The sequence below is a fragment of the Macaca thibetana genome, chromosome 5 (assembly GCF_024542745.1).
Source record: "Macaca thibetana thibetana isolate TM-01 chromosome 5, ASM2454274v1, whole genome shotgun sequence".
Taxonomy (NCBI): Eukaryota; Metazoa; Chordata; class Mammalia; order Primates; family Cercopithecidae; genus Macaca; species Macaca thibetana.
Window position 1 is genome coordinate 185,198,073 of NC_065582.1, and position 12,858 is coordinate 185,210,930.

Below are 12,858 nucleotides of genomic sequence, written 5' to 3' on the forward strand. Positions count from 1 at the left end.
AGGGTTTAAGAGTTAAGAGAAGAAACGACTGTCACTGGTGTGAGGGGGACAACATAGAGCCCGTGACTGGCAGGAGTTTAGGGGCCACTGTGCTGGGCTCGGAAGTGACATGAGGACGTGGCAAAGCACAAATCCAGACACAGCAGGAAGACACCAGAAACACTCAGAAAACCCACGCAACCTCTGGCTAAGTCTAAATAACCGTAATGTCGCATCCAAACTTCAGTAAGATGAGGAAGCGATTCCTAGAATAAAACTAGTGAGAAATAAAATTTTAAAATTACCAAAAATAATCTGGAACAAACCCTCAGATGACTTCCAAGTTTTGGAAGATGGGGATCAGGAACTCATCACAAAGTTACAGATGCAGATAATCCCACAAACGGACACGGAATCCAAGTTTAAGAGCAGCCACAAGAAGAACAGAAAGAGAATGCAAAATTCCCAAACCATCAGAGCAGAGAAAGAAGTCAACAAACCTGATCCAGGCCCTCAAGGGTAGAGGGGAAGAAGATGTGTTTTCTCACAAAGACAACGGGTTAAACTCCCCTATCAAAGATAACCTGAGATGGGTGTAAAAAAGCAAAGCAAAAGCCTCCGTAACACACCTGAGACAAATGACAGGGAGGGTGGAAGCAGAGCCCAACAGCAACAGTAGCGATGTTAGTACAAGAGAAACGGGGGTTGGAGCAAAAACACACTGAACAGGAAAAAAAGACAAAAAAAAGAATCCACGCTGGCAAAAGGTGCAAGTCATCAAAACTATGTAAGAACCACCAGCCTGCACACCCAGCAGCACGGCTCCTAAGCATCACTGCGAGGTTAGAGCAACAGAGAGAACAGGAATCTAAAGGGGTGCGTCAACAAGAAAAACCACCGAACTTGAATGTTGGAGTTAACCATCTCCCAGGATGCCGGCTTGCTTCTCACTCATTCAACGTAACACCTCAAGGTGCCTCACAAGTAGGAAATCATTTAATCTTTCTAAAAACCTCGAGGCAATCTCATCACCACCTCACACCACAGACAGAGAAACTGAGGCAGAGGTAGGTCACTTGTGAAGGCCACGCCCTGGCTAAAGGCAGAGCAGGACGTGGACAACTGGCCCCCGGGGTCTGCTTGTTTACCCACCACACCAACCAGCAAAGTCAGCCAAAGGAAAATCACCCCAGGACCCCTGGAAAATCTGCACCCAAGTGAACAAGAAAGAAGATCTCAATCCCCCAAGGCGGAGGTCCGCGTAGACAACACTCCCTGACCGCTCGGGAAGGAGACTAGAAAGGAGAGTGGATGGAACCCAAAAAGGCCATGTTACTCGAATACTTCGGAACAAACTTCTCGATCAAAAAGGAACTCTGATGAAATTACAGCTTCTTTAGAAATGAATGCCAGTGAAAATGTTACTCATAAAAGTGTGCAGGGAGGGCCGGGCGCGGTGGCTCAAGCCTGTAATCCCAGCACTTTGGGAGGCCAAGACAGGCAGATCACGAGGTCAGGAGATCGAGACCATCCTGGCTAACACAGTGAAACCCCGTCTCTACTAAAAAATACAAAAAACTAGCCGGGCGAGGTGGCGGGCGCCTGTAGTCCCAGCTACTCGGGAGGCTGAGGCAGGAGAATGGCGTAAACCCGGGAGGCGGAGCTTGCAGTGAGCTGAGATCCGGCCACTGCACTCCAGCCTGGGCAACAGAGGGAGACTCCGTCTCAAAAAAAAAAAAAAAAAAAAAAAAAGTGCAGGGAGAAGCCAGGAGCACACAGGAAACACACAGCCAGAAATGCACTTACAAAGACCGGGCAGGCATGCGGGCTCATGCCTGGAATCCTGGCACTTTGGAAGACTGAGGCAGGCGGACTGCTTGAGCCCAGGAGTTCAGACTGGCCTAGGCAACACAGCAAGACTCCATTGCTACAAAAAATTTAAAAAGTTAACTGGTGTGGTGTGCCAACAGTGTCTGCTACTCTGGAGGCTTGGGCAGGAGCCCAGGAGGCGGAGGGTGCAGGGAGCTGTGATTGTACCACTGCACTCCAGGCTGGATGAGAGAGCCAGATCCTGTCTCAAAGAACAACAAAAGACTTTTTTTTTTTTTTTTTTTTTGAAATGGAGTCTTGCTCTGTCGCCCAGGCTGGAGTGCAGTGGCGCGATCTCTGCACACTGCAAGCTCCACGTCCCGGGTTCACGTCATTCTCCTGCCTCAGCTTCGCGAGCAGCTGGGACTACAGGTGTGAGCCACTGTGCCCGGCCATTTTTTTTGTATTTTTAGTAGAGACGGGATTTCATCATGTTAACCAGGATGTCTTGATCTCCTAACCTCGTGGTCTGCCTGCCTCAGCCTCCCAAAGTGCTGGGATTACAGGCGTGAGCCACCGCGCCTGGCCAACAAAAGACTTTTAACTCAAGATGTCAGAAAAAAAAAATGTTTTAAGAAAATTCAGCAAGGCTGGGCATGGGGGCTCACGCCTGTAATCCCAGCACTTTGGGAGGCCGAGGTGGGTGGATCATGAGGTCAGGAGTTCAAGACCAGCCTGGCTAACATGGTAAAACCCCATCTCTACTAAAAATATAAAAATTAGCCGGGCGTGGAAGGGCATGCCTGTAATCCCAGCTACTTGGGAGGCTGAGGCCTGTCTCAAAAAAAAGAAAAAAGAAAAAAGAAAATTCTGTAGGGCGTGGTGGCTCATGCCTGTAATTCTAGCACTTTCAGAGGCTGAGGCGGGCAGATCACCTGAGGTCAGGAGTCCAAGACCAGCCTGACCAACATGGAGAAACTCCGTCTCTACTAAAAATACAAAATTAGCTGGGCGTAGTGGCGCACGCCTGTAATCCCAGCTACTCAGGAGGCTGAGGCAGGAGAATCACTTGAACATGGGAGGCAAAGGTTGCAGTGAGCCGAGATCGTGCCATTGCACTCCAGCCTGGGCAACAAGAGCAAAATTTCATCTCAAAAAAGAAAAAAGAAAATTCAATGTTTGATCAATTAAAAAAAAATTGGCTCTTTTGAAAGCAACAAATACATCTTGAGCACATCAAGGATCAAAAGAAAAGGTAAATATTAGTAAAAATAAGCACTGATATAAATTTAAAACTGCAAAACAGAGATTAAACTGGAGGAGGACATCACACACAGCTTTACATCGATCCGTGGAAAACCACACCAGAGGAAAGGGGAGCAGCAGCCTGCGCCCCTCTGGAACACCAGCCCACCCAGCAGACCCCAAAACCGAATTTCCACAAGATCCCAGGGGGCTCCTCCCAGGGGGGAACTGCTCTAAGGACAAGTAACTAACAAAGGCCAACCAGGAAAGACCTGGGGCCTCAGCGCAGACGAGACCAACGCCACAGAGAGAAGAACAGCGTAGTTCCAGAAGAGCCGCCAAGCCACCAACAGAGGAAGCATCAGGCACTTAAACACCAGGAACCAAGCATGGCAGTGAAACCAGGGGTCATTAAAGAAGAGGGCGATTTCCTCTCTTCCTGCCCCTGCGGACCCCTTCTCTGAACTGGCTGCTCTTCTCTACTGACCCAAAAGGCAACGCCATCACATCCCACGTTGGACACACGTGTCTATTTCTGTAATGCTCACTGAACCTTTTAAACAATGCATAAGTATAAACTAAAAAGTTAAGGTCCCATTACTCAGCTGGGCGCGGTGGCTCACGCCTGTAATCCCAGCACTTTGGGAGGCTGAGGAAGGCAGGTCACCTGAGGTCAGGTGTTCAAGACCAGCCTGGCCAATGTGGTGAAATTCTGTCTCTACTAAAAATACAAAAGTTAGCCGGGCGTGGTGACAGGTGCCTATAGTCCCAGCTACTCAGGATGCTGAGGCAGGAGAATCGCTTGAACCCAGGAGGCAGAGGCCGTAGTGAGCCAAGATGGTGCCACTGCACTCCAGCCTGGCAGACAAGAGTAAAACTCCACCCCCCAAAAAAAGTTCTTTAGACGTGGGTATGGAATTTCACTAAATTCTTTTTCTGCATGTCTGTGACCATGTAGCTTTTCTGTCTTCATCTGGTAATACAGTAAATGACACACGGACACACGAAGAGGCCTTCGACGTTCACTCCCACTTTCAACACACTGCTGGGCTGTGCCTTCTTTCACGTAACATTCACAGACGCACAGAGACGTGCCCGGAGGAAAAGGCACACAACTCGGGCCATGGGGCTGAGAGGCCAGAGCTGGCCGCTGACCTGCCACGTTTTATATCTGCCATGCTTTACCCTAAGCACGTGCTCCTCTGGTAATTTTATAAAAGAAAAACAAAGGAAGAAGTCGGGAGGAAGAAAACTGCAGCCCTTGGGTGCTGGGCATCACTTCATCCTGAGGGAAGGTTTCTGGTGTGAGCCCTCCCTCGGTGCTCCTGGCACTGCACCATTACAGGAAGACTAATACAGGAGTGTCCTGGAGCCCGGGGGCCCCACCTACCTGCTCAGGGTCCCTGGGGAGCACTAATACAGAAGCCCTGGGGCCCCGCCCACCTGCTCAGGGTCCCTGGGGTGCAATAACACAGAAGCCCTGGGGCCCCATCCACCTGCTCAAGGCTCCCTGGGGAGCACTAATACAGAAACCCTGGGGCCTACCTACCTGCTCAAGGCTCCCTGGGGAGCACTAATACAGAAGCCCCGGGCCCCGCCCACCTGCTCATGGTTCCAAATACAGGAGCATCTGGAAGCCCCGGGGCCCCGCCCACCTGCTCATGGTTCCAAATACAGGAGCATCCGGAAGCCCCAGGGCCCCGCCCACCTGCTCGTCGCTGCGGTGGTAGTCGTTGTCCTCCTCCGGCTTCTCCTCCGCGGCCTCTTTGTTTGAACTGTCGTCTGCTTTGGTTTCACCTTTTAGCACAAACAGAACATAGTGCACCATGAAATCCAAACTGTCAAGCCATTTAAAAAACTCCACTGTACTCCAAATGCCGTCAAAAATTCATTCCATTAGGAGACTGAACCCCCGGAGCAGAGTAAGAGTCAAAGGAAAGCCGTCTGCAAAGCGTCTGCAGGGGTCTCCCCGGGAGGCGGAACGGGCGCATGGGTCTGTGGGTGCAGATGTGGGGAGCACAGAAGACAGGGACGGGGCAGCCGGAGCCGGTGTGGGACACACACATGCTTCGCACCCACCTGGCCAGGCCCGCCCAGAGCTGCTCAGTGCTGACCCCATCAGCCCTCCATCTGAAAGCCTTCTGCTAAAAATCCACTATTCTTTTTTTTTTTTTTTTTTTTTTTTTTTGAGATGGAGTCTGGCTCTGTCGCCCAGGCTGGAGTGCAGTGGCCGGATCTCAGCTCACTGCAAGCTCCGCCTCCCGGGTTTACGCCATTCTCCTGCCTCAGCCTCCCGAGTAGCTGGGACTACAGGCGCCCGCCACCTCGCCCGACTAGTTTTTTTTTTGTATTTTTTAGTAGAGACGGGGTTTCACCGTGTTCACCAGGATGGTCTCGATCTCCTGACCTCGTGATCCACCCGTCTCGGCCTCCCAAAGTGCTGGGATTACAGGCTTGAGCCACCGCGCCCGGCCAAAATCCACTATTCTAACACTGCATTTAAAATGAAAACTTCCCCTCGGTAAAACGGGTCTGACAGGACTGCTTGGTTCCCAGACACGCTTCCCAAGCACCCCTCACGGCTGCGCTTCCTGGGACCCGCAAAGCCGTGGGAGTGACAGAGCCAGGCCCCTCTTACCCCTCCAACCCTCACAGATACACAGAGGAGCCTAAACATTTCTTAAGAGTGGCCGGGCGCGGTGGCTCAAGCCTGTAATCCCAGCACTTTGGGAGGCCGAGACAGGCGGATCACGAGGTCAGGAGATCGACACCATCCTGGCTAACACGGTGAAACCCCGTTTCTACTAAAAAATACAAAAAAACTAGCCGGGCGAGGTGGCGGGCGCCTGTAGTCCCAGCTACTCGGGAGGCTGAGGCAGGAGAATGGCGTAAACCCGGGAGGCGGAGCTTGCAGTGAGCTGAGATCCGACCACTGCACTCCAGCCTGGGCGACAGAGTGAGACTCCGTCTCAAAAAAAAAAAAAAAAAAAAAAAAAAAATTTCTTAAGAGTTTGTGTGGTCCATTAGGAAAATAAAATGTCCTCAAGACATGAAAATCTGTTGTGATACACTTGGATGTGAACATACCATTCCCTTTACACAGAAACCAAACCATTATTTTGCCATTTTACAGTAAACCAAGCCAAGCCAAGTCTCAGGAAGTTCACCTTCCACTACTTTTTCCACAGGCTCTCCGACCCCTGACCTCTGCCCCCAAGGCACTCTCGGGGGGCCCTCCTGCTCTCCCCTGCTGGCCTCACCCCTCCAGGACCCCCGCTTCTCCCCTCTGCCCACATTCCCACTGGTACCAGGAGTGAGGAGGAACGCCTCGAACCCTAACCTCCCCGCACCCTCAGGTTCCTTCATTTTCTCCCGAGTACGTGTGGGAGAGCCTGGCAGACAGTGCCGGCTCGTTAAGAAAAGGCCTTGTGCAGGGATTCCTGGGGCTTCTCGATGGGCACGCAGGGCACTCACCATTCCGATGGGAATCTAAGTGCTGTTTTGCAGAGCAGGTCTCCCCCTTGATGTCTCCAGGCACCTCCATGCCCAATTTGTGATAGAACTCCCTCTGCTTTCTCATTTCCGCTATGGAAAATCAACACACAGTCTTTAATCTTACACAGGCAGTGGATTATATTAAACTGTTCATAAACATCACATAAAGAAAATTACAGATTTGCATTATGAAGTTTGAAGGCTACTAATAAGAAAGCAGCAAATTAAGACTGGGATGTTTTCGGGGCTCAGCACAGCAGGAGGTGCCCCCCCCAGGCACCCGCCCCACCAGCCCACATGGGACGCTGAGTCGCAGGCCGGCTCTTCCAGGCCTAGGACAGGCATGGAGCCCAGGAAGCCCAGCTGTGGGACTGTCATTCCCATCTCGGCCACCGCCTGTGAGTGTCCAATGTCACAGAACCAACCATCACCAGGGGCTTGATAAATACTGCAGCCACATGGGTGCCGCGTCAAACATCATTGCTGACCTCACGGTTGAGCCAGTGAACTGCCTGGACGCCCACAGCTCAGAGAATGAACCTGCCACTGGGCTCTCCCCACGCTTCTGCGCGGTGGCAGACCCTGCCAGCTCACAGGCACCTAAGGCCGCCATTGAGGAACCCCAAGAGAGCCCTCGAGGGCCCGACAGCCCCAGGGACCATGTGTCCCGGGTGCCTGAGTCCACAGCCTGCTGCGACGGCTGCTCACAGCTATGGGCTCTGGCGCCACATTGCCTGGCAGTGGGTTAAGAGCGCCCCCTGGTGTCTGTGGCCACAATCACAGGCACAAATTCCAGGGAAGAGACTGCCCGGCCACAGACAGGCAGCATCCTCCTCACCCACACCTGCCATTGGGTCACTCCAGCTCGAGGCGGTCAGCATGCGGCCTCCGCTGGTTGGACCAGAAGAGGCCTGACCCTCCAGGGATGGCCAGCAAGAGCAGGCCAGAACCTTGCAGGTTCCAGGGAAAAGCAAACGGACTCTCAGCAAAGGCCCCCTAAATGTGACCTTAAGTTCACATCCAGGCAACGGAGTGGACGACGTGGGTCACTGCTCAGGAACACAGTAGCCTAGGTAGAGAGAGGAGGGGGCCCCGAGAGCCTGGGCAGAGAGAGGAGGGGGCCCCGAGAGCCTAGGAAGAGAGAGGAGGGGACCCCGAGAGCCTAGGAAGAGAGAGGAAGGGACCCCGAGAGCCTGGGAAGAGGGGACCCTGAGAGCCTGGGGAGAGGAAGGGACCCCGAGAGCCTGGGTAGAGACAGGAGGGGACCCCGAGAGCCAAGGGGATAGGTGTGGCCGGCCTCAGGTGGATGGAGTGCTGGAGCTTCACAAGGGAAATGCTGAAAGATTGGCCTGGACAATCTGAGAGCAGCTTGAAAGAAAATGTTTCCCTTAAATAATCACATCCCAGCAGCTGAAACGGAGGCCTGGAAGACAGGGGCTGACAGCAGGAGGCTGTGCCCATCAGTCTCCAGAAGAGCTGTAATGGGAATGATAGAAAGGTCACATGGATCCATGCAAAGGAGAGAGCCCCATGGACACAGTGGAAAACAACTCAGCTTCAGACCCTTGGCTCTAATTCCCATTTCTTTAATTTTCACCTAGAAGAATAAAAAAGGATTAAAAATAGTAGCACTCAGTGTCAGGTGTATAGAGGCATCCAAACATTTATTGGGGCTGGGCGTGGCTCACACCTGTAATCCTGACAGTTTGGGAGGCTGAGGCAGGTGGATCACCTGAGGTCAGGAGTTTGAGACCAGCGGCCAACACAGTGAAACCCCATCTCTACTAAAATACAAAAAATTAGCTGGGCATGGTGGCAGATGCCTGTAATCCCAGCTACTCAGGAGGCTGAGACAGGAGAACCGTGTGAACCTGGGAGGCGGAGGTTGCGGTGAGCTGAGATAGTGCCACTGCACTCAGCCTGGGCAACAAGAGTGAAACTCCATCTCAAAAGTGAATGAATGAATGAATGAATGAATGAATGAATGAATAAGAGCTCACTGTCTCCGGACACTGCTCTTAAGCTGTGGCAGTCCAGCCTGATCTGATGAGCTCACTGTTGGCACAAGGCTAACGAATCAGACAATTGGAAAGCTTACTCTGACTACAGCCGTATTTCATTTTCACTTCTGAGAGGAAATTCTGCTGTGATGAGACATTCCATTTTAAATTTTCAGTATTTTCTAAATACTGCTTTCCTGTGAGTGGGGAATATTGCTGGTGTCTAAATACTGCTTTCCCGTAAGGGCGGATATTGCTGGTGTTGAGTCGGTGACTCCACTGTCAGCTGTTTGCTCTCGGCATAGCTACAGTATCACGGATGAGAAACTCCGTGCTTTGCCATCAACAATGACAGTTCAACAACAAAACAACTCAGAGTTCACTGTGGCTTCAAAGTGCAACCCTGAAGTCTCCTTTTCTCCTTTCTTCATTCTGACGTGCAGGCCATGCAGTGGGCGTGAAAACGTCCCGACGCAGTGATGATGAGTTCCAGCCAGGGCGCACAGAGAGCTGCTCAAAGCCACCAGCAGGCAGGCAGCACACGCCCAGCGCACACTCAACTGCACCATGGACGGGTGAAGGCAGACCACCGCTGAGCCAGCGGGGCCGGTTCCAATCAGACTACGCACCATGAAATTTCAATTCTTAAATTTTCACATCATAAAATACGATGCTTTTGATTTTTTCGGACTATTTAAAAATGTAAAGAAACATTCTTAGCTCATGGGATCCTCTTGCCTCGGCCTCCCACAGTGCTAGGGCTACAGGCATGAGACACTGTGTCTGGTCCCCACGTTTCTAAAGCAAGAGGTGACAGGCATGTTCAGGATCCGTGGAGAGAGGACTGGTGAGCACGCAAGCCCCACGGCCCTCCCCAGGAACGGAGAGGAGCCTGGCACACCAAAGACTACGACACGCCCACCGAGTGAAAGAACGCAGAATGGGCAGAGACTGAGAATGGACACTTTGATAGGCCGGGCACAGTGGCTCACGCCTGCAATCCCAGCACTTTGGGAGGCCGAGGTGGGTGGATCATGAGGTCAGGAGATTGAGACCATTCTGGCTAACACGGTGAAACCCCGTCTCTACTAAAAATACAAAAAAAAAAAAAAAAAAAAAATAGCCGAGTGTGGTGGCGGGCGCCTGTAGTCCCAGCTACTCGGGAGGCTGAGGCAGGAGAATGGCGTGAACCCGGGAGGCGGAGCTTGCAGTGAGCCGAGATCATGCCACCGCACTCCAGCCTGGGTGACAGAGCGAGACTCCGTCTCAAAAAAAAAAAAAAAAAAAAAAAATCTATAAAAACAAAAAGAAACAACAAACCACTAAAACCCTAACCCCACCTGTGGTCTAGCAGGGAACTCTCTTCCAGCAAGCCTCCACCACGGCGGGGAGCGGGGACAGCGTGGAGGGCCTGCCCGGCACCCAGGTGGGAGGGGCAGGACTCAGTCGGCGTCTCCTCCAAAACAGGCACCTAGACCCTCAAGGGCTGATGCCTCGCTTCACCTCACCACTGCATCCTCGCAGCTAATGCGCATTTCAGGAAGAGGTCTCTGGTCGGAGAAATCAGGTTTATGATTGTCTGCCCCACAGATAAAACTAAACAAATTGCAAGTAGCCTCTATCAAGTAAACAGGTGCACTGCTAAGAGTTTTAAAGTTAGAATCCTCCTTCTAAAGAGCCATAAATGACTGAAAGTTTGAGAAACAACAACAAAAAGAATATTGACTCAATGGAAAATACGGTGGCCAGAGAGAGGAGCTTGTCAGGGAGACGGCTCGGGGCCACCGTGCCCTGGGGGTGTGAATCTGGAGCACTCCGGAACCTCCTCCCTCTCGACTTCTTCAGTGTAGACTGGAGTTGGCAGCATCCATGCTGGACAAGAGCGTGCTGAGGTGGACGAGAACACACAACTTGCTCCAGGCTGGACGCACTGTGCCCTCCCTGCACAAGCTCAAGTTCTACGGGAAGGTGGCACTGTGCACGGGTCTGCTGGCCTTGAGACACCACTGTCCCCCGAGGAGGAACCCGGGCTCTTGGGCAAAGAGGCAGGGCAGCCCTGAGGAGGAACCTGAGCCCTCAGGCAAAGAGGCAAGGCAGCCCCAAGAGCCTCGTGTCCTGGACAGGGACCACCCAAGACCCTGGGGCATGAAGAGGTGCCCGCTGGCTGCAGATGAGGACTGAAGCATCAGGAAGGACACGAGCACGGCGCATGCAGAACACACAGGTCAAACCCCTGACTGCAGAGGCAGGGAAACCAGCTTGCTGTTTTGAACACAAATGAAGGAAATAGTTTTTTTTCAGCCCTTCCTACACAAAATGGACCAAATAGCAAAGTGTGTCTTTCTGGTTTTCTGGAAGCACTCCAACTAACACACAAAGACAAGTGATGGAACGGGGCGGCATGCAGATCTCAGTGCCACCCTCCTCAGCACGCGGACGACACCTGCCCTGAGGGACTCCCAGAAGTGGGCTTGCCAAAAACAGAGCCGGAATGCGACCCAGGTCTACTGCCACAGGACAGCCCAGGACGATGGGAAGGCAGAGGCAAGAGGGAGCCAGAAGGAGGCCCGTGAGTCAGTGGCATTCTCTGGATCTGGACTGGAATAAAAACAGGCTGGGTGTGGGGGCTCACACCTGTAATCCCAGCACTTTGGGAGGCCGAGGCAGGAGGACTGCTTGAGACCAGAAGTTCAAGACCACCCTGGGCAACACAGCAAAACCCTATCCCTACAAACAATTAGCCAGGCATGGTGGTGCTTGCCTGTAGTTCCAGCTACCCGGCAGGCTGAGGCGGGAGAAGCACTTGAGCCCGGGAGGTTGAAGCTTCGGTGAGCTGTGATAGCACCGCTGCACTCTAGCCTGGGCGACAGGGACCGGGTCTCAAAAAAATAATAATAAATAAATAAACAACCACCAAAAACCACAGCATTTATGAGACAACTAGAAATGTCCGCGCTGAGGGACTATTTGGTTTTAAGGAATCTCCACCACTTTCCTAAATGTTATAAAGGTATGTGGTTATGAGCTTTAAGAACCCTTATCTTCTCGGGATAGTACTGTACCCTTTACAGATCAAAGGCCACGAGGCGAGGCTGAGGGAGCAGTAGGTGTAGCAAAGCCTGGAAACTGCTGGCGGGGGGTGGGGGGTCACAAAACTCGAGGTTCTTGCCCCAATCCTGTCCACTGCTATGTGTTTGAAACACTCCAGTGCAAACTTTTTTTTTAAGACAGAGTCTTGCTCTGTCATGCAGCCTGGAGCGCAGTGGTGTGATCTCGGCTCACTGCAACCTCTGCCTCCCGGGTTCAAGCGATTCTCCTGCCTCAGCCTCCTGAGTAGCTGGGATTACAGGCACCTGCCACCACGTCTGGCTCTTTTTTTTTTTTTTTTTTTTATTTTTAGTATTTTTAGTAGAGACAGGGTTTCACTATGTTGGTCAGGCTGGTCTCAAACTCCTGACCTGATGATCCACCTACCTCGGCCTCCCAAAGTGCTGGGATTACAAGCATAAGCCATTGCGCCCGGCCACTAATGTTTCTTAAGGTGTCAGCACTGGTGGGGGTCACAAAACTCAGGGTCCTGCCCCAATCCCACCCACTGCTACGCGTCTGAAACACTCGGTGCAAACGTTTCTTAAGGTGTCAGCATTTTACTCGAATGTATCCTTTGCCTTTTCCCAGGACGAAAAAACTTTCAGATATTAAAAGACTAATTGTTTCATCTACGTTTACTCAGGAAATCTAAATTCTTCCTGCATGAATGAACTCTGTGAGTAGGGAAAGAAGCCTCTTAACAGTGTGATTCTCTGGGTCACGCATTAAAGGTGAGATACGATTTCTATGGATCTGGCATATTCAGCTGTGTTTTGAATTCTAACCCTCTTCTGAGATACAGTGAGAACCAGCCCAAGTGAATTCTCAGCTTCTCTATCTGCCTTTGAAAGGTCTGATGAGCAGAATGCCAGGACAGCCCACCTGGCGCTGACCCGGCCCCTCCTTGGCCTCCTTCCCAGTCGCCAGCGGAGGGCCACCACCACCGTGCGAGCGGCGGGAGCCAGGGAGCTTTCCGCCGAGCGATCCCCAAGCAACCGATTTCCACTTGCAGGGTATTTGTACTACTTGGTATTTCCTTTAATTCTAAATGAAATTTGACTTTACAGTGAAGTTTTTCTAGAAACACCAGCTACCCGCTCTGCCAATGTGCTGCTCCTCTGTTGTGGGGAGGCTGGTGCTGTGGGATGGGGAGAGGCAAGTCTGGGACAGGAGGTGGGGCCCAGGAAGAAGGCAGGGTCCTGGGCGGGGCAGGAGCTGCATTGAGCGCTGGGGGTCCCAT

The 12,858-nt window shown here is 52.1% G+C and overlaps 1 protein-coding gene across 1 annotated transcript in view; it reads right to left on the minus strand.

Moving 5' to 3' along the window:
* The window catches only part of PCGF3 (polycomb group ring finger 3), a 63,883-nt gene that overhangs the window by 18,864 nt on the left and 32,161 nt on the right, over nt 1–12,858 (minus strand). The window contains exons 7-8 of the mRNA XM_050790746.1: nt 6,508–6,618; nt 4,742–4,830 (exon numbers count right to left, since the gene is read on the minus strand). Of these exons, the coding sequence (XP_050646703.1) occupies nt 4,742–4,830; nt 6,508–6,618 (200 nt within the window). The remainder of the gene's footprint in view (nt 1–4,741; nt 4,831–6,507; nt 6,619–12,858) is intronic.